This window comes from Vigna angularis, chromosome 1 (genome assembly GCF_016808095.1).
Source record: "Vigna angularis cultivar LongXiaoDou No.4 chromosome 1, ASM1680809v1, whole genome shotgun sequence".
Classification (NCBI taxonomy): Eukaryota; Viridiplantae; Streptophyta; class Magnoliopsida; order Fabales; family Fabaceae; genus Vigna; species Vigna angularis.
Genome location: NC_068970.1, coordinates 44,337,002 through 44,361,355, shown reverse-complemented (window position 1 = coordinate 44,361,355; position 24,354 = coordinate 44,337,002). Strand labels below are relative to the sequence as shown.

The following is a 24,354-nucleotide window of genomic DNA, read 5'->3' as shown; positions in this document are numbered from 1 at the left end:
CAAAAAAATTATAAAATCATCTCTTACGAATTTAGATTCTCTACTTGAGTTTTCAATACTGTCGCTTCAGTCTTCAAAATACCCTAATATATTAGCAAAATTAATGTTCAGTGTGTTTTAAAAACTAAACAGATTACCAACACACAAAATTTACTAAATTCTATTTATTATTAACCTTGAAAATATTACATTTATGAACTTTACTTTTTATGTATTACTTAACTTTATTATTTTTAATAAATATCAAACTTAAAATCACACTTTAACTTTTACCTAATAGCTAAAAGAAAATGATGGCATAAATTGATACGGTCTTGGCATATATGGACACATAATATGCTTACTTGATAATCCACTCCTCACTTTCCTTTTCTATAAAGCAACTCATCTTCATTTTGATTCTTCTTCAATCTTGTCAAATGATTTTAGTTTTAAGATACTTGTGCCACTCTTTAACTTAAAAAAGTTTAAGTGATTTGAGTACCTAAACTTCTTCAGAATACCACATGTTTCAACATTATATATATATATATATATATATATATATATATATATATATATTATAAATTCTTTACTGATTTAAGTGTAAAAGGGTCTTTTATAAAAAGATCTTTCTTGGTTTATCTTTTGAATTTTAAATTTTTCCACTAACAAAAAGTAACTTCTCGAATTTTGAGAACCTTATAATCGACCTACCTCAATTAAATTCAGCAAAAGCATATTAAAGTTATAATTTAGTTTTAAAGTTAAGTGTGATGTTATAAATTTGAATTATAAAATTATAAAATAATTAATTAAAATGTTTAATCATTTTGAATGTCTCTATTTATGTATATTCGTGCCAATTAGGTCTTCTTATTTTCAAAAAGCTGAATTGGATTTTTTTTATGTAAAATTGAGTCAATAACAATCTCACCGTTAATTGTTGTGGATAATGTTAAATTTGTTGTCTAGTAACATGATAAACTAATCTCTTACTGTTTGTCATGTGGTTATTAAATGCTAGCTCACCATTTTATCAGATAACAAATTTAACATCATTCATAATAATTAACTGTGAGATGGTAATTGATTTATATAAAAAGAGATAATTTTTTGACAATGCAGTGACACATAGAGAAATAAAGACCTCCAAAGTTATTAAATCTAATTAAAAAAAAAAAGAAGTTTGATGAGTTTGGGTCTGAGAATTATTGAAGAAAGAAGTGTCGTGATGTGATAGAAGTGCGAATGATTGAATCTACTAACGCTAACAATTATTTTCTTCACTTTCTTTTTTTTTTTTTGCAGTAAATGCGCGGCGTGAGGTTGCCGCTACTCATTCATCTCAAATGTGTCTTTTTCAGGAGAAAGATGGTGCTGGCTTTGTGGCTTATCTTTAGTATCATTTCTTCATATAATATTAACAAAACAATTACATTATCGCTTTCTTTCTCAATCTATTTCTTATGTTTGGTTTTTCTTCGGTCTTTGATTGCACTATTCATTAAAGTGATTTGGAATTAATGATTCATGGTGTAACGTTCCATAAAATATATACAGTATCAAACTATATTAACGAGATATCACATAATAAGTAGAAATAAAATTAAATTACAATTATTCTAAAATAATTAAAAAAATTAAAACTTTACAAAATTCCTATGCTGATACGGAATGATGTACAAGACCAAACGGTGTTATGCTAAACAGATGGATTCTCACCTTCCAGCGCCTGCTCCAGACGAAAACTCTTCTCTCTCTGTTCACATCCACATGATGATCATTGCAAAGAAAAAATCAAACAGACCAACATGACAAGACAGAAAAAAAGGGTAAGCTAGAGTAATTTAATTGATTATACTAATCATGCAAATTAAACAAATACATAAGCATGTGTCAACCAAGCATTTCAAGCATACAATGACCAACCATACATTACAGGCAATGACTGAACACTTGACTTGACCGTCCGGATTGTATGAATATGTAGCTTGAGGTTGTTCGTACACCTGAGGGTGTAGTAACTGGAAAACTATCAGCTGTCACCCGGGGTTAATCCGTTATAACTCACCTAAGACCCTATAGGCTAGGACCTCCTGACATTCTCACACAATGCATTACCCATCTCTACTTGAATTTTTGGTAATCATCAAAATTTCAGGATAAACGCCGTGGATTTCGCTGTCCATATTCATACTTTACCACTTTGATAACTAGCACCGAGATATGTCTCCTTGGAATTCTCTTTCATACCAATTGGAACATAATACCTTAATAAAATAACCACACCATCACTTATGCACAAAAAATTCATATAACTAAATTTATTAAGTTCTCAAACCACAATGGAAAATCTCATGTAAGACCGAACCTCCTGTGAACATTGGAGAACGAATGGTCAATACTAGGTACAACTGAAGAGAGGGCCGAACACTATTAATGACCGACAACTAGAGAATTCCAAGTACCACAACATGACCGAATACTACCACTAGGTCAAGTACTAAGTCAGACCGAACGCTTATGGCTTAGGCCGAACACCTATAGCTTAGGCTGAACACTTAGAGTTGATATCGAATACTAATATAAGACTGATTACTAAAATATCACAGAATGGTTATTAATAGGTAAGGCTCATCAAAGACCGAACACAGTTAAGACCGAATACTTTTACAAGACCGAATAATGGTGCAAGATTGAATACTACTGTAAGACTAAGGACTAAGGTTAGACCGAACCCTATAACAAGACCGAGCACTACTAAGAGACCGAGTGCTAGTACAAGACCGAACACTACTAAGAGACCGAGTGCTAGTACAAGACCGAACACTACTAAGAGACCGAGTGCTAGTACAAGAACGAGCACTACTAAGAGACCGAGTGCTAGTACAAGACCGAACACTACTAAGAGACCAAGTGCTAGTACAAGACCGAGCACTACTAAGAGCAACCACCTACCTAAGACCGAACGGTCATGAACGTGTAAGACTAAAGAGACTGAACCCAATTAATGACCGAGTACCTGAACATGATCGAACGGTCAACAACGAACGCTCAACTTTCTGCATAATTCTGTAGAACTTCTGCAGAATTATGAACAAGCTAGATTTTACCAAAACTAAACATTTTTCCCAACTTCTAATCCTCCAAACATGAATCATACATATCTTTACATTTAACTAAGAGTACCTAAACCTTTCTAACATCATTTAGAGAGTTTCATCTCAGATTTGAGATTCAATTCTACAGAATCATGAACTCAAGGACCAAAAACCAGATTTCTCTGTTTTAGTACAGTTTTGAGTGACTTAAGGATCTCAACGAGTCCTAAATAACTTGCCCAGATTCTCTATACAGACCAAACTCACACCGAACACAATTTCCCCAATTTCACCATCACACTTCCTCACAAATCACTCGGCCATTGAACCAAAATTCTGCAAAAACCCAACCCTCATGAACATAGCATCTAACAGTCCACACAAGCATCACCGAACATCAAATCATTCAATTTCACACACATGCAAAATCATCAACAACATTTTCATACATCATCAACCAAACAATTAAATTAACTAGCTTCCCTTAGCTCAAAGCAACTTGATAGATTTAAACCTCTCCATAGTTTTGCTAAACCGTAAGTGACCTTAGGACAGGCTATAGACTTTGGATTGGTGAAAGGAAACCAACCAACAAACTAGAAACAGAATCAAAACTCAAATGAACACATGTAAAACCGAACAGTGCTTGCATGTACCAAAAATTGCAAAAATTTCAAGAATCAAAGAGAGACAAACTTACCGGCTCTAAACACGAAATTGATCGGTGGAAAAGAAAGTTCTTGATCTCAGGATCGCCTAGGGAGGTTCTGATCACTGATCAAATGAACCAACAGTGAGTAACTTTAAAGAAGGAGGAGAAAAGATAGAAGATAGTGTTTTTAGAGATAAAACGTATTGATATAATGAGCTAAATGTTTTAAAATTTCTATTTATACTGTTAGCTTATTTTAACACTAAGTGCTCAATATCATTATTTTAATATATCTATCTACTCTTAATATTCTATTTTCTAGGTCCATGGGAACTTCAAGAAAACATCCACAATTATATGTAAAAAAGTTGTTTTGATGACAATAACAACTGTATGTGGGGAAATAATACACGCCCTTTCTTTCTTGTCTAGTTTCTTTATGGCAATAAAAATTGTCCCAAACTAATAGATACCCTAGTTTTTCTAATTTTTTAAGTTTTTTTTTCTTGAAAAAATTGTATTATTCATTATTTTAACACGTACTTTCGTTACAAAAATGATATTAACATTAGAAGTGTCATTGTCTCAATTAAAATATATATATATATATATATATATATATATATATATATATATATATATATATATATATATATATATATATATATATATATATATATATATATATATATATTATTTCGGATAATCGAGTTTCATTTAAAATAATTTTTTGACTTCACTCTTTAACGTTGTCCTTTCTGCTTAAAAATAATCTGATAATAAAGTTAGCTCAAGATTCATCTATTAAAATAAATAATATTATAAATATAATATATGTATATACTTCATGTCATTGCAAATATTGACATTCATGCAAAATAAGTTTTAAAACAAAAACTATCTTATTTGATGAATTTTTTTACTTTGTGTGTTCTTTTAAAAAAAGGTTTAAACCCTTTAGTTGTCCTTATAAGTGCTAATTTGAATCAATTGAGTCCCTACCGTTAAATTTAGTTAACGAAGTTAAGTTTTTACACAGGTGGGAGGATGACGTGTTAATTTCTTTAAACGTGACATGTTTAGAGTTGAAACGTGACATTTGACTATCTTCTTCTTTTTACATCTTCTCGCCATCCCCAATCCCAATATTCTTCTCCATTCTCAGCACTCTTTGTAAATAGGTACGCTCCCCTTCTAAATCTACCAATCCAATAATCTTCCTTTCATAATGTTCCTATGCTTCAATGTTTTCAGGAGATGAATTTCACAATAAAGCCTCTCAAGATCTTCAGGACTTTGCAGAAAATCATACAGCTTGACCTGGTTCCAAGCAACTTCAATCCCTTGATACTCATCAAATGCCCTATATCTGCATTAATTAAGAAGCAAAACCACAAACAAAGAAAAAGTAGATTTATCATATGCCCTTCTCCACAAACTCGATGAAAAGCGTCAAGAAGTTCAGTTTTTAAGGAAACCAGAACTAGGCCTGAGATACAATAAACTTGAAGGGAAAAAAAATCCAACTTTGAGAAAAAAAAATGATGGTAAATGAAATAGGATGAGCTTGTAAGCATACACTGTCTTTGAAGCTCCTTTTCCGAGGATTTCATTGTAATGCAATAAATAGGGAAAATCATCATGAAAGTGGATGAGCTTGTAATGCAATACACTGTCTGAATTTGCTGCACTGGATGTCTCTTTTTCTATGCTAGGATTAGATTTCTCTCCTATGTTCCTTCTCTTTAGTTATGGCACGAACACAACCCAAAAGGGAGGAACAGGGAGGAATAATATTTTTTTAAAATAATACTTTTTTAGTAACCTTTGAAGGAGATTTTTTTAACAAAAAAAAACCCATAAAATAATTCAAGAGAAAGAGAATAAAAATAGGGGCCGAGAGAATCTCTGATTTTATTCTTAAAAAAACATTAATTAATCATATTTGTCAATGGAAACCAAGGGGATGTGTTGCTCTGGTAGTGTGAGAAGCTCGAGGTGGCTGCTCACGATTTGCAGGTCAACGAAGATGATGGCTCGCGATAAAGGAGGAGTTGCTCCATCACGGTAGTTGGAAGATGAGCGAAGTCGCAATTTAGGGTTTCTGGTGTGAAGAGATTTGGGGCTTTCTGTGTTTCAAGTTTTGCAGATTGCGAGGAAGTGTTTCGCGATAAAGGAGATGAAGCGAGGAGCTTCATCTCGCGATGACTTCTTCTTGCGATGGCGTGAGGGTTTGCGTTGGTGGTGGAGGGGACAATGAACTCCAATGACTGTATGAAAATTTGGAAAAAATAATCAGAGATGTTCACAAGCACATTACTCTCACATTAGCATGCCACATTTCAAAAAATTGACACATCAACCTCCTATTACAAAAACTTAACCCTGTTAACTAAATTTAACGGCATAAGCTCAATTGATTCAAATTAGCACTTTTAAGGACTCAATTAGAGATTCTAATAAGAAGATAATCAAAATGAAAAAACCACACATAAATAAGGACAACTAAAGGGTTTAAACCTTGAAAAAATGAATTTGAAAAAAAGTGACTAAGTAATTTAGACAAATTTGAACAAATTTAGAAGTAAAATGAAAATAAATTTCCAAGAGTGATTTAACTCATTTGATAGATTAAAAAATAATTTAAAAGATAAAAAATAAAATTACAAAATTACCCTTATATAATTAATCTATATAAATTAATAATTATAATAAATAATAATATCAATAATAATTGTAATAAATAATAATATCAATAAAATTAATAATTACAATAATATTATGAACATCTTTTTTAAAAATTAATTTTAACTAATCTAAAAATGATCTTGTATTTTTAAGTTGAACATATCAGAGACAAATGTATAATTTTACTCTCAAGTTTCCTCTTCCACGCAAAGATTGTATTTTCTGTCATTGAGCCAATTTGTTCTCACACATCCACTGAAATCACTGTATGCAAACATAATAATTATTCGCAAATTCTTTCCTCATTACATTACATCTTCGCAAATCGGTTCACGCCAACGTAACCTAAAATTTGAACTTTCTTCCTAAATATTCGTTCACCATCTTTCCATAGCTGGAAACAAGGACAGCATTGATGTAAATTATAGTCATATTCACATGGAATTTCAAATATTGAAGTATCGGTGCTCCTCAAGATATTTTCGTCACCAACTTCTTGTGAATTTTGTAGACTCTTGTTAGTATTTTTGTTTTTAATTAATGGTACAAACTAATATTTGTATTTTCACTATCAAATATAAATATATATATATATATATATATATATATATATATATATTAAAAACATATAATATTCATATTTATAATTTGATATTTTAAGCTTTCATCAATTAAACTTTATTTAACTAATAATTAAAATAAATAAATAAAAATTAATAAAAATGAACGTACTGGACACAACAGAACCCACCATAAAGTCTCGCACCCGAGATTCTGGTTTCATACTAACTTTCCTTGTTTCTTTGTGTTTCTGTCGTTTTCATTCTTTCATCTTAGGCGACTTCCTGACAAGGGAAACTGTGAACACGCGTTTGCGAAGATAACTCCAGTGACGTCCCTATCTGCTCAATATTTTTCTAGACAAGAGTTGAATGGTCCAAATCTCAATATAGACAAATAAATGATGATCACCGTTGCAAAACCATTTTAATTTCTAAACCATCTTTGCAACAGGAAATTCCCTTTATCCTTCAATTCTCATTCTCACACTGCAAAACTTGTCAAAATGTTAGTCTAAGCAAAGAATTGTAAAATCACAAGGACTCGGAGTCAACCCCATGTAGCCACACAATGCTTGATTTTGAATTTTCTAAAGGTAACATGCCTTCCTTCTTAGTACAACTATTGTTTTCTTAAAGAATCAAATAAATGTTAAACGCGTAAATTAACTTTAACTTGTGGCACCAACTGAAATAGTATGCGCTGAGGAACAAAAGTCATAGTAACAACACTCTGACGCAGTGTTGTGTGAGCAAGTGAGAAGTGCAGTTTCCAGGATCTATCCCCAATCGTTCCAACTTAGGACAGAAGAAAATTCAACACCACATGATTTCTATTTTTCACAGCTACAATCTCCCTAAAAGCTTCAAATTAATTGCCTCCTCCTAGCTATTTTATGCATATTCCTCAATATTTTATTAGTTGAATAACTTTCTGCCCACACAGCACTTATGTGGAAACCACATCACACGTATGAAACCAAGACCCAACCCAAATAGAAAGTCATAGACGCATAATTCAGCTCGTACCTTATCTTCATAAAGTCTGGAAAACCCTCTCCTTGAGGCACAGTAGAAGAAAATGGGTGCTCAAAAAGGGGTTGTTTGGATGGCGAGAGTTGTAGCGGTGGTTGCAATCGCGGTGGTGGCGAGCGTAGAGGCCCAACCGGAGGCCCAATTCGTGTGCAACAGCGCGAACAACTCAAGGTGTGGCGCCCTCATAGGGTACTCTCACACGAACGGCACCACCCTCGGCGACATCCAAACCCTCTTCACCGTGAAGAAACTTGTGGGCATCCTAGGCGCCAACAACCTCCCGAGCAACACCACAAAGAGCCACGTGGTGGGGCCCAACGAGGTTGTGAAGGTGCCGCTCCCGTGCAGGTGCAGCAACGGGACTGGACTCTCGGACGGGGTTCCACTGTATAAGATAAAAAAGGGGGACACGCTGTACGACATAGCGACGACGACGTTTGGGGGTTTGGTTAAGTATCCGCAGATCACGGCGGCGAATAAGTTACCGGACGAGAATAACATCACCGCTGGGGCCACGCTTTATATTCCGCTGCCGTGTAGCTGCGATGCGGTGGATGGGAACAGAGTGGTGCACTATGCGCACCTGGTGTTGTCGGGGAGCACGGTGGAGGGAATTGCTGAGCAATTTGGCACCACTCAGCAGACCCTCCTCACTCTGAATGGCATTTCCGACCCCAAAACGCTTCAGGCCGGTCAGATTCTTGATGTTCCTCTTCGAGGTAACCTACCACTTTCATCTATTTTCTCTTTCGATTCCATCCCATGCAAACTGTGATTGCGCTCTTTGCAAACGCATTCCCAATCCCAATCTATGATAATTAGGGATACATCAATTGAAAATGAAAGATTTGTTGATCCAATCCAAATATACACCTTTGCTACTCCCTAACCATGATTCTACGTTTATATTTTTTGAAAGTGACTTTCTTTTCTTTTCTTTTCTTTTTTTTACTTAAAAGATATATGATTATAATTTCTTAAATTTATTATTTAAATACTAAAAGTACTTTTTTCAAAATATTACTTTAGTTAGTAATATTTAAAAATATGCCATATTAGTCTCTTGAGTCTGTTATTTAGGAACGAGAACTTTTAATTTTAATTAGAAATACCAATGATAACATTTTTTTTTGACAATTTTCTTATTGATTGATATTGATGTTTATAATTATTATTATTAATTATAAAATAATTTTGTATGAATTAAATATGTAAATAATATTAAAATGTTATAAAAAAAATATTGTCACAATTATTATCCTTTAATTAATATATATGATATTAATATCAAATTGAATTCCTTTTCTAAATTCATCTATTAGTAAAAAATACATTTTTACAAGCATTTAATGAGAAGAAATAAATTATCAATTTATTTTAAAATGGGGAGAAATATAGAAGAAAATAATAAGGACTAAAATAATATTTTTTTTTTGTCAAATTTAAGTTATTACTCGATTTTTTTTTTCAAAAGTCATAGCCAAATCTATCCAACTTTTTCAACTAAAAACATAAGTTCAGTACCTGTTCTACTTTTAAAATTAATCCCGTGAACTTAATTTTTATAAAACTACTTTTCATTTCGTTTCTCTAAAATTAAAGGTATAAATTTATTTTAGTTTTGAAAGAGCTAAATATATTTAACTATTCTTTTCTTATATCTATATTTTTTCAAACATCTCTATTACTTTTTTATGCAAACAACTTTTTGTTAGAAAACTATGATGCAGAGATCCACTTCCTAGGTTTCGATTTAAAGTGATTAAAACAAATGAATTATTATGTAAATTAGATATACGAAGAGTGCAATTGTTTTTCTTTGGTATCTGGATAGTGTTAATTTATTAGGATTGATCCAATCTGTAAGTATAATTAAGTTGGATAATATATGGGTACGGAATTTTAAATTCAAATCTCATTACACGTTATCTCTATTTTACACAAAGAAAACATGTCTACGCTACCTCCCGGTCCCTGATTGATGTGTTGTCGTGTACCTTGTCCCTGATTCATCAAGTCAACAGAAGTCCCTAATGTAATTTATTGAAAAGAGTCTTTTTGATTGATCAGTTTTTTTCATGATACAAAAACCGGCCTGTGAGATTTGTAAATAGATTTAACAAATAAGAAATTTTAATTTGTACTTATTTTATATATTATAAATTAACTTTATTATTGGTTGAGACTTTTAACAGTATCTACCGTTTATTTCCATCGAATAAATGTTAGGGTGATTGAATTTGTTGGTTGTGGCAGCTTGTTCCTCGAGTGTGAAAAATGATTCCTTGGACTATCCATTGCTTGTTGCAAATTCTTCTTACGCCTATACTGCCCACGAATGCGTCAAATGCAGCTGTGAGTCCAGCAACAACTACATGTGAGTACCCATATTTGGTGTTCACATATTATGTTAATACTTTTATGTACCTTTGATTTGTGTTCCTTGTTTGTTGGTGTTAGATACGTGTGATGTCATTTCTTATGTTGAATATGTATTTAGATTACAATGCGAGAAATCCAACCTCAAACCTACCAACTGGTCCACCTGCCCTCCTGCGCAATGTTCAAGCAACGTCTCCATTGGCAACACCACTTCCTCTACTGATTCCTGTAACCGCACAGTCTGTGCCTATACTGGTTATACATTCAACAATATCTCAGCAGAACTTGTAACGCAGAACACTTGTGCAGGTTAGACCCAATAATCACTTCAGTTTCTTGTTTGTCTCAATCCTGAGAGAAAATTGCTTCATATATGCATGCATAGATACATATGTATATGGTAAATGTGACTTTACTTACTCACAGCTAATGACACGCTTGATTGTTTCTGATTGTGTTCAAATAGTGCCACCGAGTCCTTCAGGAGGATCTAGTGGTTCTGGTTCAGGAGCTCCCAGGAGCACTTTGCAAGGCTTGCTTTGGAGTAAACTTTTCATTGTTATTCACTTTGTTCTCTTTCTTGTCTATGTTTTGTAGTAAAATGAAACACCCTACACTCCTGTTGCCATTTTATTTTTATTTGATTAAACCACCATGTAATTTTGTGAGTTAAGATCGATTGTTTTGTGTAGCGAGTGTTGCCACAGCCCAACCTTCTTATGATTTTTCTTTATAATGTTTGTGGCTTAAATAAATTTGTTGGGAATAATAAGAGTGATATCTGAACTATTTTGTTGTAATTAAAATAGTTCACATGTCTTTTGTTGTATGTCTTTTCTTGTTTTCTTGCAATCTTTATAACTTGAATTCACACTCATCCGATAATGCAATGTAATATCAGTAAGAAACCTAAAAGATAAATTACATGAGAGCTAAATTTTCCATCAATCGCACGGTTTTCCTGCTCCTTAGTACCAGATTTGCTCTGTTATGTATCAGAAAATGGTCTGGCTGCAAACTTTTTGTGCAGTTTGGATCTGTTTAAAAAGCAAATTACCATATTCTGTACAGACAAATTCCTGAAACTAAACTAGGATGGCGTTTGCTTCCCTAATTGATCACATGATACAATACAATCATTTAACCACAAAGCTCAAGTAAAAAACATAAAATAGAAATCCCTGCTCTGCTAAAAGAAAAGCTAAATTTTCAACATATTAATGGCATCCACGTAAGTCCATTATCACAGGTTGATTACATTCGATTGCACACTTATGACTTCAGGTTTTTGATCGAAGCTAACCATGATGTAGTGGAGACTTGCCTAATACTAGTATTAAGTTTCTCTTTTCGTTTGTAATCATTTTCTTCCACCATTATTACTACCACGTTGTCTCGGTGAAATGTCCGATGGAAGGAGCAAAAGAAGCCGAATCAGGCTTTGTTGTTCTTTCTTCCACCATCTCCATTTCCAACAGCCACAACACAAGCACCTTGCTCAAAGGCACTGCCTGTTGTTTTCACACCAGACAGAATTATGTTAAAATACTCATAAGAATAGTTTTGAAACAGTAACAGTTTTTCCAATTTCGATGTATTAATATGGGTTTTATATTTTAGAAGGTACTCCTGTTGTGTTTTATTCGAGCAATTTTAATTTTTCAATTGCAAACACTCTTGTAACATATATTGATCGAGAGATTTCTTCCCACACACCTAAATTAGTCCTGTAAAAGACAAAACAAAAATAACAGTAAATAATATTGAAAAGTATAAGTTATTGAAAAGTATAAGTTGCCACTTTAGTCTAATCATGTTAAACTCTTTTAATTGGTACTAAAAGTATTGAACTGGATTTAAAATTCATAAAAAGGAATACTTGAATAATAATATGTTGTATGTAAAGTTTTTATTCATTATAAACTTAAAAATATTAATATAAAAAATAGGCTTAATGCCACTTTTGTTTCCTATTTTCGTCAGTTTTTTGTCAGTTTTGTTTGATGTATGTGTTATAAAAACTATGCCGTTACACTGATATTGCAAAATATCTAGTGTTGATTTTTGACTGTGCATGTTCTGCAATACTCGATGGAATGATGCAGCTTCAAGTCTCGTGCTTCCATCGAATGCGAAAGAATCTTTCTGAGCTTGGACTGCAAGCTTCTTGCCTCCAATATTAACTTCCCGCAAGGCTCGCTACAACGTTATAATTTTGCTTCAACGTTCTTTATTTTATTAAAAATCATTTATTTTAATAGAAGATATTTTAGGTGTTTTGGATAGTGAGCCTGATCCATTAACTCTATAAATAGAGCACTTTTATCCTTTCCAAACACACAGACTTACACACTTCTCTTTCTCTCAATATCTTATTATTCTTTCTCTTCTTTCTTTTATCTCTCCAAATTATTCTGGGTTTATTTTTATTCTTTTTTTAAGAGATCCTTGCTAGTTCTGAAATCCTCAGAAATTCTGAGAAGTTCCTTTTGTATCCTGGGGGCTTGCGCAATACACCGTGGATAAGTCCTTAAGGTCAGTGATCTACACGCCTCAGGAAGTCTTTTGTTCGTGATTTTTATTCTATTATTGTCAGCTTCTACAACAATCTTAAGGACTTATGGTTGACAACAACAACAACTCAATCCCGGAGAATCAGAATATTGTTTCCGGAACTCAGACGGTCTTCGCGAAACCTTTCCCAGATGTATCAAAAATTGAAGTCTTCTTTGGTCAGAATTTTCGGCGTTGGCAAGAACGCTTGTCAACCCTCTTAGACATGTACGGAGTCGCTTTTTCTCTTTCATCTTCAAAACCCGACTCCAGTCTCCCTCCAAATTTGAAACAAGTTGCAGACTGGGTTCATGCGAACAAGGTATGCCGTCATACTTTACTTAGTGCACTTTCTAACGATTTGTTCGATGTATACTGTTCCTATAAGGAAGCAAAAGACATTTGGGATTCGTTGATTCTCAAATACACTACTAAAGATATAGTAAGACAAAGATTCATCATTGGGAATTACTATCGTTGGGAAATGGTTGAAGACAAGGACATAAAGTCGCAAATTAATGAGTACCACAAGCTACTCGAAGATATCAAAGCGGAGAACGTTCTTCTACCAGATGAATTTGTTTCAGAGCTTTTGATCGAGAAACTGCCACCTTCCTGGACTGATTACAAGCAACAACTAAAACACAGGCACAAGCAAATGTCACTTTCAGAGCTGATCACTCACATAATTATTGAAGATACCAACAGGAAAGAATGTGTTGCTGTGAGGGCCAAAGCATTGTCTGCAAAAGCAAACATGGTAGAAGACAAACCTGCTCCAAAAAGGTACGAACACAAACCTGATCACAATAAGAAAAATAATTTTCGAAAATATCGCCCCAATACATCTAACCCCACCTTTAAGAAGAAAGGAAATTGCTTTGTATGTGGCAAGTCGGGCCATCATGCACCGCAGTGCAGGCGCAGAGTAAGAAACGACAATCCTCCTAAGGCCAATATAGTCGAAGGAGATGACATTATTGTTGCGGTCGTTTCTCAAGTAAATCTGATGACAAATGTGAGCAAGTGGGTGGTAGACTCTAGTGCTACTAGGCATATCTGTGCAAACAAAAGTGCCTTTACCTCTTACACTAGTGTAGGGGATGGAGAAGAACACGTTTACCTCGGTGATTCCAGGACCACTCCTGTTATAGGAAAAGGGAAAGTTCTTCTCAAACTCACATTTGGAAAGACTCTGGCCTTGAGTGATGTGCTACATGTGCCATCAATCAGAGTTAATTTAATCTCTGTAGCACTATTGGGAAAAGTGGGGGTTAAAGTGTCATTCGAGTCTGACAAGATTGTAATGACAAAAAATAATGTTTGTTTGGGGAAGGGATATTGTGATCAAGGTTTCTTTGTACCTAACATTTCTGAAAATATTAATGAATCATCTTCTTCTGCTTATATTATTGACTCATATGATATATGGCATGCTAGATTAGGACATATGAATTCTTTCTATGTTATGAAATTAAAACAACTAGGATTAATTAATATGCATGATAAACAGAGTAGTAAATGTGATATATGTGTAGAATCTAAAATAACAAAGAAAACATGTTTTTCTATAGAATGTCAAACTGAATTGTTAGGGTTAATTCATACTGATCTAGCTGATATGAAACAAACCATGTCTAGAGGAGGTAAAAATTATTTTGTGACCTTTATAGATTATTATTCTAGATATACCAAAGTATACTTAATCAAACACAAAGATGAAGCCTTTGATGTGTTTTTAACCTATAAAGCAGAAGTAGAAAATCAATTGAATAAAAAGATTAAAAGAATTAGATCAGATCGAGGTGGTGAATATGTTTTGTTTAATGACTTTTGTGTTAAAGAAGGTATCATCCATGAGGTAACTCCACCATATTCACCTGAGTCTAATGGAGTAGCTGAAAGAAAGAATAGAACTCTTAAGGAGATGATGAATGTTATGCTTATTAGTTATAGTGCACCTGATAACCTTTGGGGAGAAGCCTTGCTTACTGCGTGTTTTTTACAAAATAGAATACCTCATAAGAAAACTGGTAAAACTCCCTATGAGCTGTGGAGAGGTTATCAACCTAACCTTAAATATCTAAGAGTGTGGGGGTGTCTAGCTAAGGTGATGTTACCCGATCCTAAGAAAAGGAAAATAGGCTCTAAAACCTTTGATTGTATGTTCTTAAGTTATGTTGAACATAATGCTGCCTATAGGTTTCTAGTTCTTAAAAGTGATACACTTGAAAGAAATTCTATAATGGAGACAAAAAATGTTGATTTTTTTGAACATGTTTTTCCTTTAAAGGTTAGTGAGACGTCTCAACCTATAGAGAATAATAATAATAGTGATGCCTTGTGTGAGGAATTAAGAAGAAGTAAAAGACAAAGGAAGGAAACTTCATTTGGTAATGATTTCTATACCTATCTAGTTGATAATGATCCAAGTAACTTTGTAGAAGCCATTAGTGCTCCTGATGCAAAACAGTGGGATAAAGCCATTAAGACTGAAATTGAATCAATTCAAAAAAATAATACTTGGACCTTAGTAGATTTGCCTAAAGGAGAAAAACCCATTGGTTGTAAGTAGATCTTTAAGAAAAAGTATGATCTTGATGGATCTATAGAGAAGTATAAGGCAAGATTAGTAGCAAAAGGTTTTACTCAAAAACCCAACATAGATTACTTTGATACTTTTGCCCCTGTGACTAGGATTTCCTCTATTTGAGTTCTGTTAGCCTTAGCAGTCATCCATAAGCTAGTGATACACCAAATGGATGTTAAAACTGTCTTTTTGAATGGTGATTTAGAGGAGGAAATTTATATGACTCAACCTGAAGGATGTGTAGTACCTGGTCAAGAGAATAAAGTTTGTAAACTTTTAAAATCTTTGTATGGGTTGAAACAAGCACCAAAACAGTGGCATGAAAAACTAGATAATGTATTGCTATGTGATGGTTTTTCACCTAATGATGTTGATAAATGTGTGTACCCTAAATCTGAAAATGGATATTGTGTCATTATATGTTTGTATGTGGATGACATGTTAATTTTTGGTACATGCAATGAGATTGTTACTAGAACTAAACTGTTTCTAGGATCGAACTTTGAAATGAAAGACATGGGTGAAGCCAATGTAATTTTAGGTGTTAAAATCATAAGGAAGGGAGATAATATATTACTATCCCAAGAACAATACATTAAGAAACTTCTTAAGAAGTTTGGGTATTATGATTTCAAACCCGTGAGTACCCCTTATGATGCTAACTCTAAATTAATGAAAAATAGAGGAGAATCATTATCTCAGCCTCAGTATGCCCAGATAATTGGGAGCTTACTGCACTTGATGAGCTTTTCTAGACTTGATATTGCTTATGCAGTAGGTAGACTGAGTAGGTACACTCAATGTCCAAATCAAGAACATTGGGATGCACTTTCCAGGCTTATGAGATACTTAAGAGGTTCAATGGATTATGCCATTGAATATAGTGGATTTCCCGTTGTACTAGAAGGGCATAGTGATGCTAACTGGATCTCTGATTCAGATGAGACAAAATCCACTAGTGGTTATGTATTCACACTTGCAGGTGGTGCGATTACATGGAGATCAGCCAGACAAACTATTATTGCAAGATCAACAATGGAATCTGAGTTTGTCGCTCTTGAGATGGCTGGTAGTGAGGCTGAGTGGTTGAAAAACTTCTTAGCAAACATTCCACTAGGAATGAAACCAACTCCATCGGTGTCAATACACTGTGATTGCCAATCGGCAATAGGTATAACTAAAAACAAGAATTACAATGGAAAGAATAGACATATTCAATTGAGACATAATTTGGTGAAGCAGTTGCTAAAGAGTGGAACTATTTCCATGACTGTGTGAAGTCAGAACAGAATCTAGCATATCCTCTGACAAAACCCTTGGGAAGAAATATGATATTAGAAACATTGAGGGGAATGAGACTTAAGCCACTGACAAACAAACAAGTGATGGTAACCCAACCTTTGTGATTGGAGATCCCATGAATAAGGTTCATATGGGTAAAAACAAGTCACTTGTTAGTTCTGATAGCACTAATTTGATTTTAAATCAAATATATTCATTCCTATGGTGTGTGTGAAAGTGCTAGAGACTGCATTATTGAGAGGTTAAACTTTGTAATTAATCAAAGTTTTAATGATCTTCATATCCCTTATGGGTGGTGTATGATTTGCAGCATACACTTGATGAAATCACCTATATGAGCGCTTGCATGAGATCTTGGAATGATCTCTAGAGCACTCATGAATACCGGGCACGCGCATGGCCTAGTAAGCGCATTACAGCGATAACAACAAGGATTGTGAGGGTGTACTGTGATTGATAAACCTCTAACACACTTAAGTGTCTTTGGTTCATATAGCTTGCTATACCAACTACACTGTGTTAAGTTTCTTGATCTAAGACTGGTTCATATAGCTTGCTATACCACTTCTTATGCATTACATCTTGTGAAACCCAGAATAATTTCTTTTCTCTTTCATTTGTATATATATTTTGCAATATGTGGGGGATTGTTATAAAAACTACGCTGTTACACTGATATTGCAAAATATCTAGTGTTGGTTTTTGACTGTGCATGTTCCGCAATACTCGGTGATATGATGCAGCTTCAAGTCTCGTGCTTCCATCAAATGCGGAAGAATCTTTCTGAGCTTGGACCGCAAGCTTCTTGCCTCCAATATTAACTTCCCGCAAGGCTCGTTGCAACGTTATAATTTTGCTTCAACGTTCTTTATTTTATTAAAAATCATTTATTTTAATAGAAGATATTTTAGGTGTTTTGGATAGTGGGCCTGATCCATGAACTCTATAAATAGAGCACTTTCATCCTTTCCAAACACACAGACTTACACACTTCTCTTTCTCTCAATATCTTATTATTCTTTCTCTTCTTTCTTTTATCTCTCCAAATTATTTTGGGTTTATTTTTATTCTCTTTTTAAGAGATCCTTGCTAGTTCTGAAATCCTCATAAATTCTGAGAAGTTCCTGTTGTATCCTGGGGGCTTGCACAATACACCGCAGATAAGTCCTTAAGGACAGTGATCTACACGCCTCAAGAAGTCTTTTGTTCGTGATTTTTATTCTATTATTGTCAGCTTCTACAACAGTATGTATAGTATGATATTCAAACCGAGTGGTTAGCAACCAAGACCGATCGCTCTATCCACTGTAGAAACGATCGCCAACTATATCAAACGCTCGTCAATTCAACCAAAGTTAAAAGCGCTCGTCAAACCACGATAATCAGGTCAGCGCACGCGACACTCAATCAATCCGACCAAACCGGGTTCAGCGGACGCTCAATTCAGTCAAGCGACATTGGGCCAATTAGCCCAACATTAGAGTAATTGGATCAATAATCCAGCAAAAGAGGAAATAGTCAAAAATAATAGACGCGGATTACGCGGGCAACTAACCGGATTTTAAGAATAACGTGGATCGCGGCAACTAACCGGATTTTAAAGTAATCAGTTTGTTTTACATTTTTTCGTTAAATACAACAAAGACGTGGGAAAAAAGGTACGTTTTGCTCTAAGACTAAAAAGACCATATTGTGAGAAAGATTACTGGTTTTGAGAATTGAGGTTCCACAACTCATATCTGACTTTAGCATCGGAGTATCTTCGCAGGTATCCCACCAAATCCATTGAGGAGGATGCATTACACCAGTGAGAGGAGTACGAACAAGTTACAGGAAGGTGAGCATCTGATATCATTGGAGGAAGAGCAATTATCCCAGATGTTCAGAAGTAACAAAGCATCATCAGCAAGGTTCGTATCTCGGTCCTAAATAATCATACCGAAACAATGTGAAACTCTTTTTTTTTAAATGTTCAATGTAGTCTCTTATATCGTAATTTATGTTTAATTTGATCCTTTTGACGACGTTTAAATTGTTAACGATTATGTCCAGATGACCAATCAGTGAATGACATGGCCGTTATTGGCTGATGTAAGACCCAAAATAATTACGATAAATATTATTCTCTTTTTCCCATGAAATGTATAACTCGGTTTATAAGAATCTCTTGTTGTGTGACAATATTCATAAAATCATGTGTTAATATATGATTATGTTGGTTTATTTATTCGGTTAAATTACATAGTGATGTTTGGTCTGAGTATATGGAATCTAGTCATGTTACCATGGATACTGAATAATATGGTTGCTTGATGTTTCGATGAAATTTGAAGTAATACTAATCTTGTCAATTTTAAGATTAGAAAGTAGTGTAGATATTCTCTCACGGTACTAACAAAATTTATACTCTCAGCAGTTAAGTCATTTGTTACGTTAGAAATTATTTTTATGAATCAAAGTTAAACTAAGTGATATTATTTTGAATTAATTATTTTTCAGGACTTAGATGTGGAATATGTTGGATAACAAAATTTTCTGATGTTGTAATTGACATCAATAGGTAGGCAGTAACATTTTTCTCTTCAAAGTTCATGCCTGGTTACATTTTTTTATTGCCACTTGTTGGTGTTTTCTGAAAATTATTTGTGTTAAGCCATCTTACTCGTAATAAAGGCTTATTGAATGGACGTTAGACTTAGCCATTTAAAGACTAAACCTTATTTTAATTTTCCTTAAGCTAAGTTTCCCTATGCAATAATTTTCGTAGTAAACCGGACCTTATCCTTCCATTCCTCCATGATGTATGATTATGTTTTGGTTTCCCCACACAAATAGTAGTTATTTGCTTTCCAATGTAGCATCTTGACCTAAGAGGAATAAGTCTCGCATGTTGGAATAAGTTAATGATCACCTTATTATTTTCTATTACTAAGTTTCCTCGGGAAAATATAAATTCTCGACAATTTAACCGTTGGATGGATCGGAAATTTAGATATATGATTTCTAAAACATAGATATTGAATTTGACCGTTCGGATTATCAATCAAACTTCTAAAGTTATAGATATAGATTTCGCATTTTGAGGTAGCTGATTTTCTAGCTTAGTTTTATCCCTCAACCATCTAAAGAGAAATTACGAGTTTCACCTACCCGTTATATCGACTTGAAATTTTTACTATAGGTTTTAGATATGTAATTGTTTCTTTTTGACCAGTCGGATCATGAATAAGGAGTTTGAAGTTATGACAAATGTCTATCTAACATTTCAGTAATTTAAGTAAATTGAACTTTTGTCATTTGTTTATTGTGTAAATTTTTCCACAATTAACCATTTGAGGTAATTCTGGTTATACTTCATTACTTATTCATTTATCCCTTTCCACCCTTTCTTTTATGTGATGAAAATATTGTAACCATATCATCATAAATTAAGAAATATATGAAACAAGAAGTTGGAAACAAACCTAATAGGAAGTATAGCAAAACGCTGACACTGAAAATTTTGCTGCAGCTAGTCTAGTGTTTCAAAAATTACAAATTAATAGTCCTTTGAAAGATCAGTAAGTCTACTGTCCGGCTCAAAAGGAATCATCTTATTTGAAGTTATGTAGAGAAAGTTATTATCAAAATAGTCAGCAAAGGTCATAGCTGAAAATACAGCAAAACGAGATTAAAATGTTGATTTTAAATTTTTTTACTGCATGTGATCTGAAAATTACGAGTCTAGTGCCCTAGGAAATATATTTGAGTCTAGAATCAAACAAAACAAGAATAAACTCATTTAGAGTTCTGTAGAGAGAGTTATAAGTAAAACACTAAGCAAAGGTCAGAATTGACAACAAACAGTTTTGAAGAGAATTTTTGGATTTAATGTGAATTGTCATATGGATGGTTTCTTGAGATTATTAGAATAGCCTTGGATGATTTTCTAGTTTTATCAATGGAAAATTATGTTTTATCTCGGTAGTTAAAAGAATAATTCCTTTTACTCGTGAAAGGCGATAGGTGGATTCGAGTCCTGTTATTTTCCTCTTAAGAGAGAATATAGATGTCTCACCTTAGGTTTCTCACTCGTGCTGAGTATTGTGCTTGGTGAATGGATGTTACTCACCAAAGGTTTTACTCGTAAGACCTTGAAGAACAAGGAAGATATGTCCGAAGCTGCGTGTGGAGGACGACTCTTATCCGCAGTTCATATGAGGGACCGATTTTTATATATGTTTATCAAATGTATATGTAGGATAGAACCGAGATAGGTCCAATAGCTGCATGTGAAGGGACAGTGTCCATTAGCTGTGTGTGAAGTACAAAAACCGATAATTCTAATATCCATGTGTGAGGAATGGAAAACGAAGTGAGACTCGTGTCCATTTATTTTTATACGATACAATATCAGGAGATAACATTTAATGTTATTATTTGATGTTTGAACTGTGAAAACAAGTTTATTTATAACTTATGTCTCTCTGTAATTGGTTAGCTCACCCTATTTATGTGTCTACGATGATCGTATAACTCGTATCGTTATATGGGAGTAGATGATGTTTCAGGAAAAGTTGAAGAAGTTTAGTGTGAGGATGTGATGGGAAAATCTCTATGGGATTTTAGAATATGTATTTTAAATTGTGAAATGTGTGGTTTGTAATTCTAAAGAGTTTTAATATTTGGTTTGTACTTCAATAATTACTCTTGAAAAATTTGATGATATTATTGTGTAATAATATTAAATGTTGTGGCTTTAAATGTGAACCAATGCTTTGTTTAAAAAAAAATTATTGTGACACTCTGAGAAGGGGTGTTACAGCTAATGTAGCCACTTAAACACATAGTGATGTGGATTTTTTATATTTGGAAGTGATTTTCTAATATTAGGGTTTTTATCGAATTGACGACCCTGTGACATCCATAGCCACCTCCATCTGTGCCTCCCTTGCCACCACTCGCGCAACCAGAAAAAAAAAACCAATAATCAAATATAGAACATAACTCTCAATCCCAAAGACAACCCCAAAACGTAGCCATCAACCTCAATCGCAAACGCTAAATGATTAGGAACATAAATCTCGCAACCGAAAAACCCTAAATCCCCATTTTCAATTTTGCAAACAAGATCAGTAAAACCCCAAAAAGAAAACCAAAATTCCCTATATGATGCACCACCTAGTGGTCACGAGAGCGCTGATGAACGAAGGCCGCCACACCTCGAACACCAGGTCAACTCTTCCCCCTCCACGATAACACCATCAACAAGTTCTCTCGCAGTGCGTCGTTGTCACTCGCATGTCTGTGCCCTACCTACACAAAACCCCAGCCAGAACTACGAAGGAGAAGAGGAAAGGGGAGTTCTTCCTCCTTACGATGCTATCCAAAATGAGAAAAAAGAAAGGGAAAGAAAATTCCTTTGCATGAAGGAGAACCCTCTACAGATAGGGTTGATGTGTGAGCCTGAAGCAAAGAAGAAAAGAATGGTTCCCCTACCTCAACGCGAACTTGAATCAGAAGAAAGAAAAGCAGAAGAAAACCCTCTCTTGCATGACCCTAAGGCTGGGTTCCCAGATTCTAAAAGAACAAAGTCTTGACCCTTATTTGGGTTCTCTAATAAAATGCCCCCCTCCCCCCAATTGAAAAATTAAAATCATAAATGTAATTTTATTTAGATTTAAAAAAATCTAATGTTTTCACGGTGGTAAACTATTATGTTTGAGGTTGAAGATGGAAGATGATGAAGTGATTAGGATGAAGATAACGAGAAGCAACCACGTCAGATAAAATAGGTTACATCATCTACTGATTGTTGACTTTGATACTTAGCCGTTAACTATTCAAACGTTCTTAGCCAAAAGAACCAAATTGAACATAAATAATGATATAAAGGATTACGTTGAACATTTGAAAAAAATGAATCTCACGTCAAAAATAGTTGACACAAATAGGGACCAAGCCTAAAAAATATTATATATCTTATATGTAAAGTTTTTATTCGTTATAAACTTAAAAATGTAAAATAAAGAACTACGTGTGCAATAGAAGAAAACTACTAGTTAACAATAAAAGGGAATATGGAAGTTAATTAATGAATATAGGAAAATAATGTGATGAAATATTATGAAATAAAAGTTAGAAAGTAAAGTCCAAAGATTAAATTTCAAAAACGATAGTTTGAATAAGAAAGGGAGACGGTTATTGGGTCTAGCCTTCGTTTTTCTTTTTCGGATACTAAAAAGAACGGTTATTGCATTTTAATTTGGTCATTATATCTAATTTTTTTATACTTACATATTTATGTTTACAATGAATAACAATTCATATACAAGAGGTATTATAATTAAAATATTTTGATGAGTTCTTAAACTTGATTTTTAATTTTAATGTTAAACTAAATGTTAAATTTTTTTAGTACCAACTAATAACCCCACGAGACAAAAAAGAAAAGGTCATGATTTTCATAATTGATATACACTTTAGCATAAATTTCATATTTCTAAAAGAAATTTATATTTCATGTCAAACATTGGTAGAATAATTTTACACGAGATTAGCTAGGAACTATTTCGTCACAATTAAAGTACACAATGAGATAAAATATTATACGGGAGTCATCAAAATGAATTAATTTTAACAAACTTGTGTGGATGGCTTCTAATAATTTACATTGACTTAAACTTAATCAAATTATGATAGAAAATACTACGTAATCTTATATGAAATTCTATTTGTGTTAGGAAGTTAAAAGTATATGAGAGGAGGAATAAAAAAGGAGGAAAGTAAGGGTCGAACCGTGTATATATATATATATATATATATATATATATATATATATATATATATATATATATATATTAATATCGAACGGTGGCTGCAAGGGAGGAAGGAGTGAAGGGTCAAACGGTATAAAGTGATAATACCAAATGATAGAAAGTTAATATTAGGAAATTAATAGTGGGAAAGTTTGTTACTTTGTTACGAAAGAAAGTATAAATAAAGGCTGAGTTGGCTTAGGAGGGTATCAGATATTTTGTTTTGGTTTAGACTAGACCTCTTGGGTAATGGAGGAAGGAAGACTTCCTTGGGAAACATTTACTTGTATTTTCTTCTGGATATACGTTACAGATTCAATAATATACATACAAATATTTTCATCTTTTACTATTTCGAGTATTATTGTGAGAAAAGTGTGTTTTGTTTGGTCTCTTGAAGAAAGGAACCTAACAAGTTTGGTCCGACCTGACGGATCTTTCTCAGAGGAAAGAATAGCGAAGAAGAATGGAGCGACGAATGGCGACGATGGAGTCATCAATGGAAGAATTGAAGGCAGAGGTGCGAGCTATAACTCTCGAGTTCCGACGAGCCTCAGGATGACGCTTCAGGAACCAGGATCGGAGCACCAAAGGGAGTCGAGATTCTGTCAATGCCAAACGAGAGCGACGACCACCAGAGAGTTCGGAGGATGAATCGGAAGATGACCGAGGTGAAGTACAACGTAGTTGGATGAAGCGCGTTGAGCTACCA

General features: G+C 33.8%; 1 protein-coding gene and 1 long non-coding RNA gene across 2 annotated transcripts; one reads left to right on the top strand and one right to left on the bottom strand.

The window, feature by feature from the left end:
- Window positions 1-5,631: 5,631 nt before the first annotated feature.
- Window positions 5,632-7,417, bottom strand: LOC128194904 (uncharacterized). Its single transcript, XR_008246351.1, has 2 exons — window positions 7,175-7,417; window positions 5,632-6,005 (listed from the first exon to the last, which is right to left on the bottom strand). It is a non-coding gene; the product is annotated as an uncharacterized LOC128194904 (long non-coding RNA).
- Window positions 7,418-7,437: 20 nt separating this feature from the next.
- On the top strand, window positions 7,438-11,229 carry LOC108319120 (lysM domain-containing GPI-anchored protein 2). Its single transcript, XM_017550151.2, has 5 exons — window positions 7,438-7,579; window positions 7,681-8,737; window positions 10,275-10,395; window positions 10,519-10,709; window positions 10,867-11,229. The coding sequence occupies exons 2-5, from the start codon at window positions 8,065-8,067 to the stop codon at window positions 10,995-10,997; spliced, it is 1,116 nt and encodes a 371-aa protein (XP_017405640.1). The 5' UTR covers window positions 7,438-7,579; window positions 7,681-8,064; the 3' UTR covers window positions 10,998-11,229.
- Window positions 11,230-24,354: the final 13,125 nt, after the last annotated feature.

Excerpts from the sequence above, each read along its gene's own strand:
- LOC108319120 (XM_017550151.2), top strand. The coding sequence starts at position 8,065 with ATGGGTGCTCAAAAAGGGGTTGTTTGGATGGCGAGAGTTGTAGCGGTG. Across the intron at positions 8,738-10,274 it reads TCTTGATGTTCCTCTTCGAG|CTTGTTCCTCGAGTGTGAAA; the intron begins GTAACCTACCAC and ends TGGTTGTGGCAG. Across the intron at positions 10,710-10,866 it reads AACGCAGAACACTTGTGCAG|TGCCACCGAGTCCTTCAGGA; the intron begins GTTAGACCCAAT and ends GTGTTCAAATAG.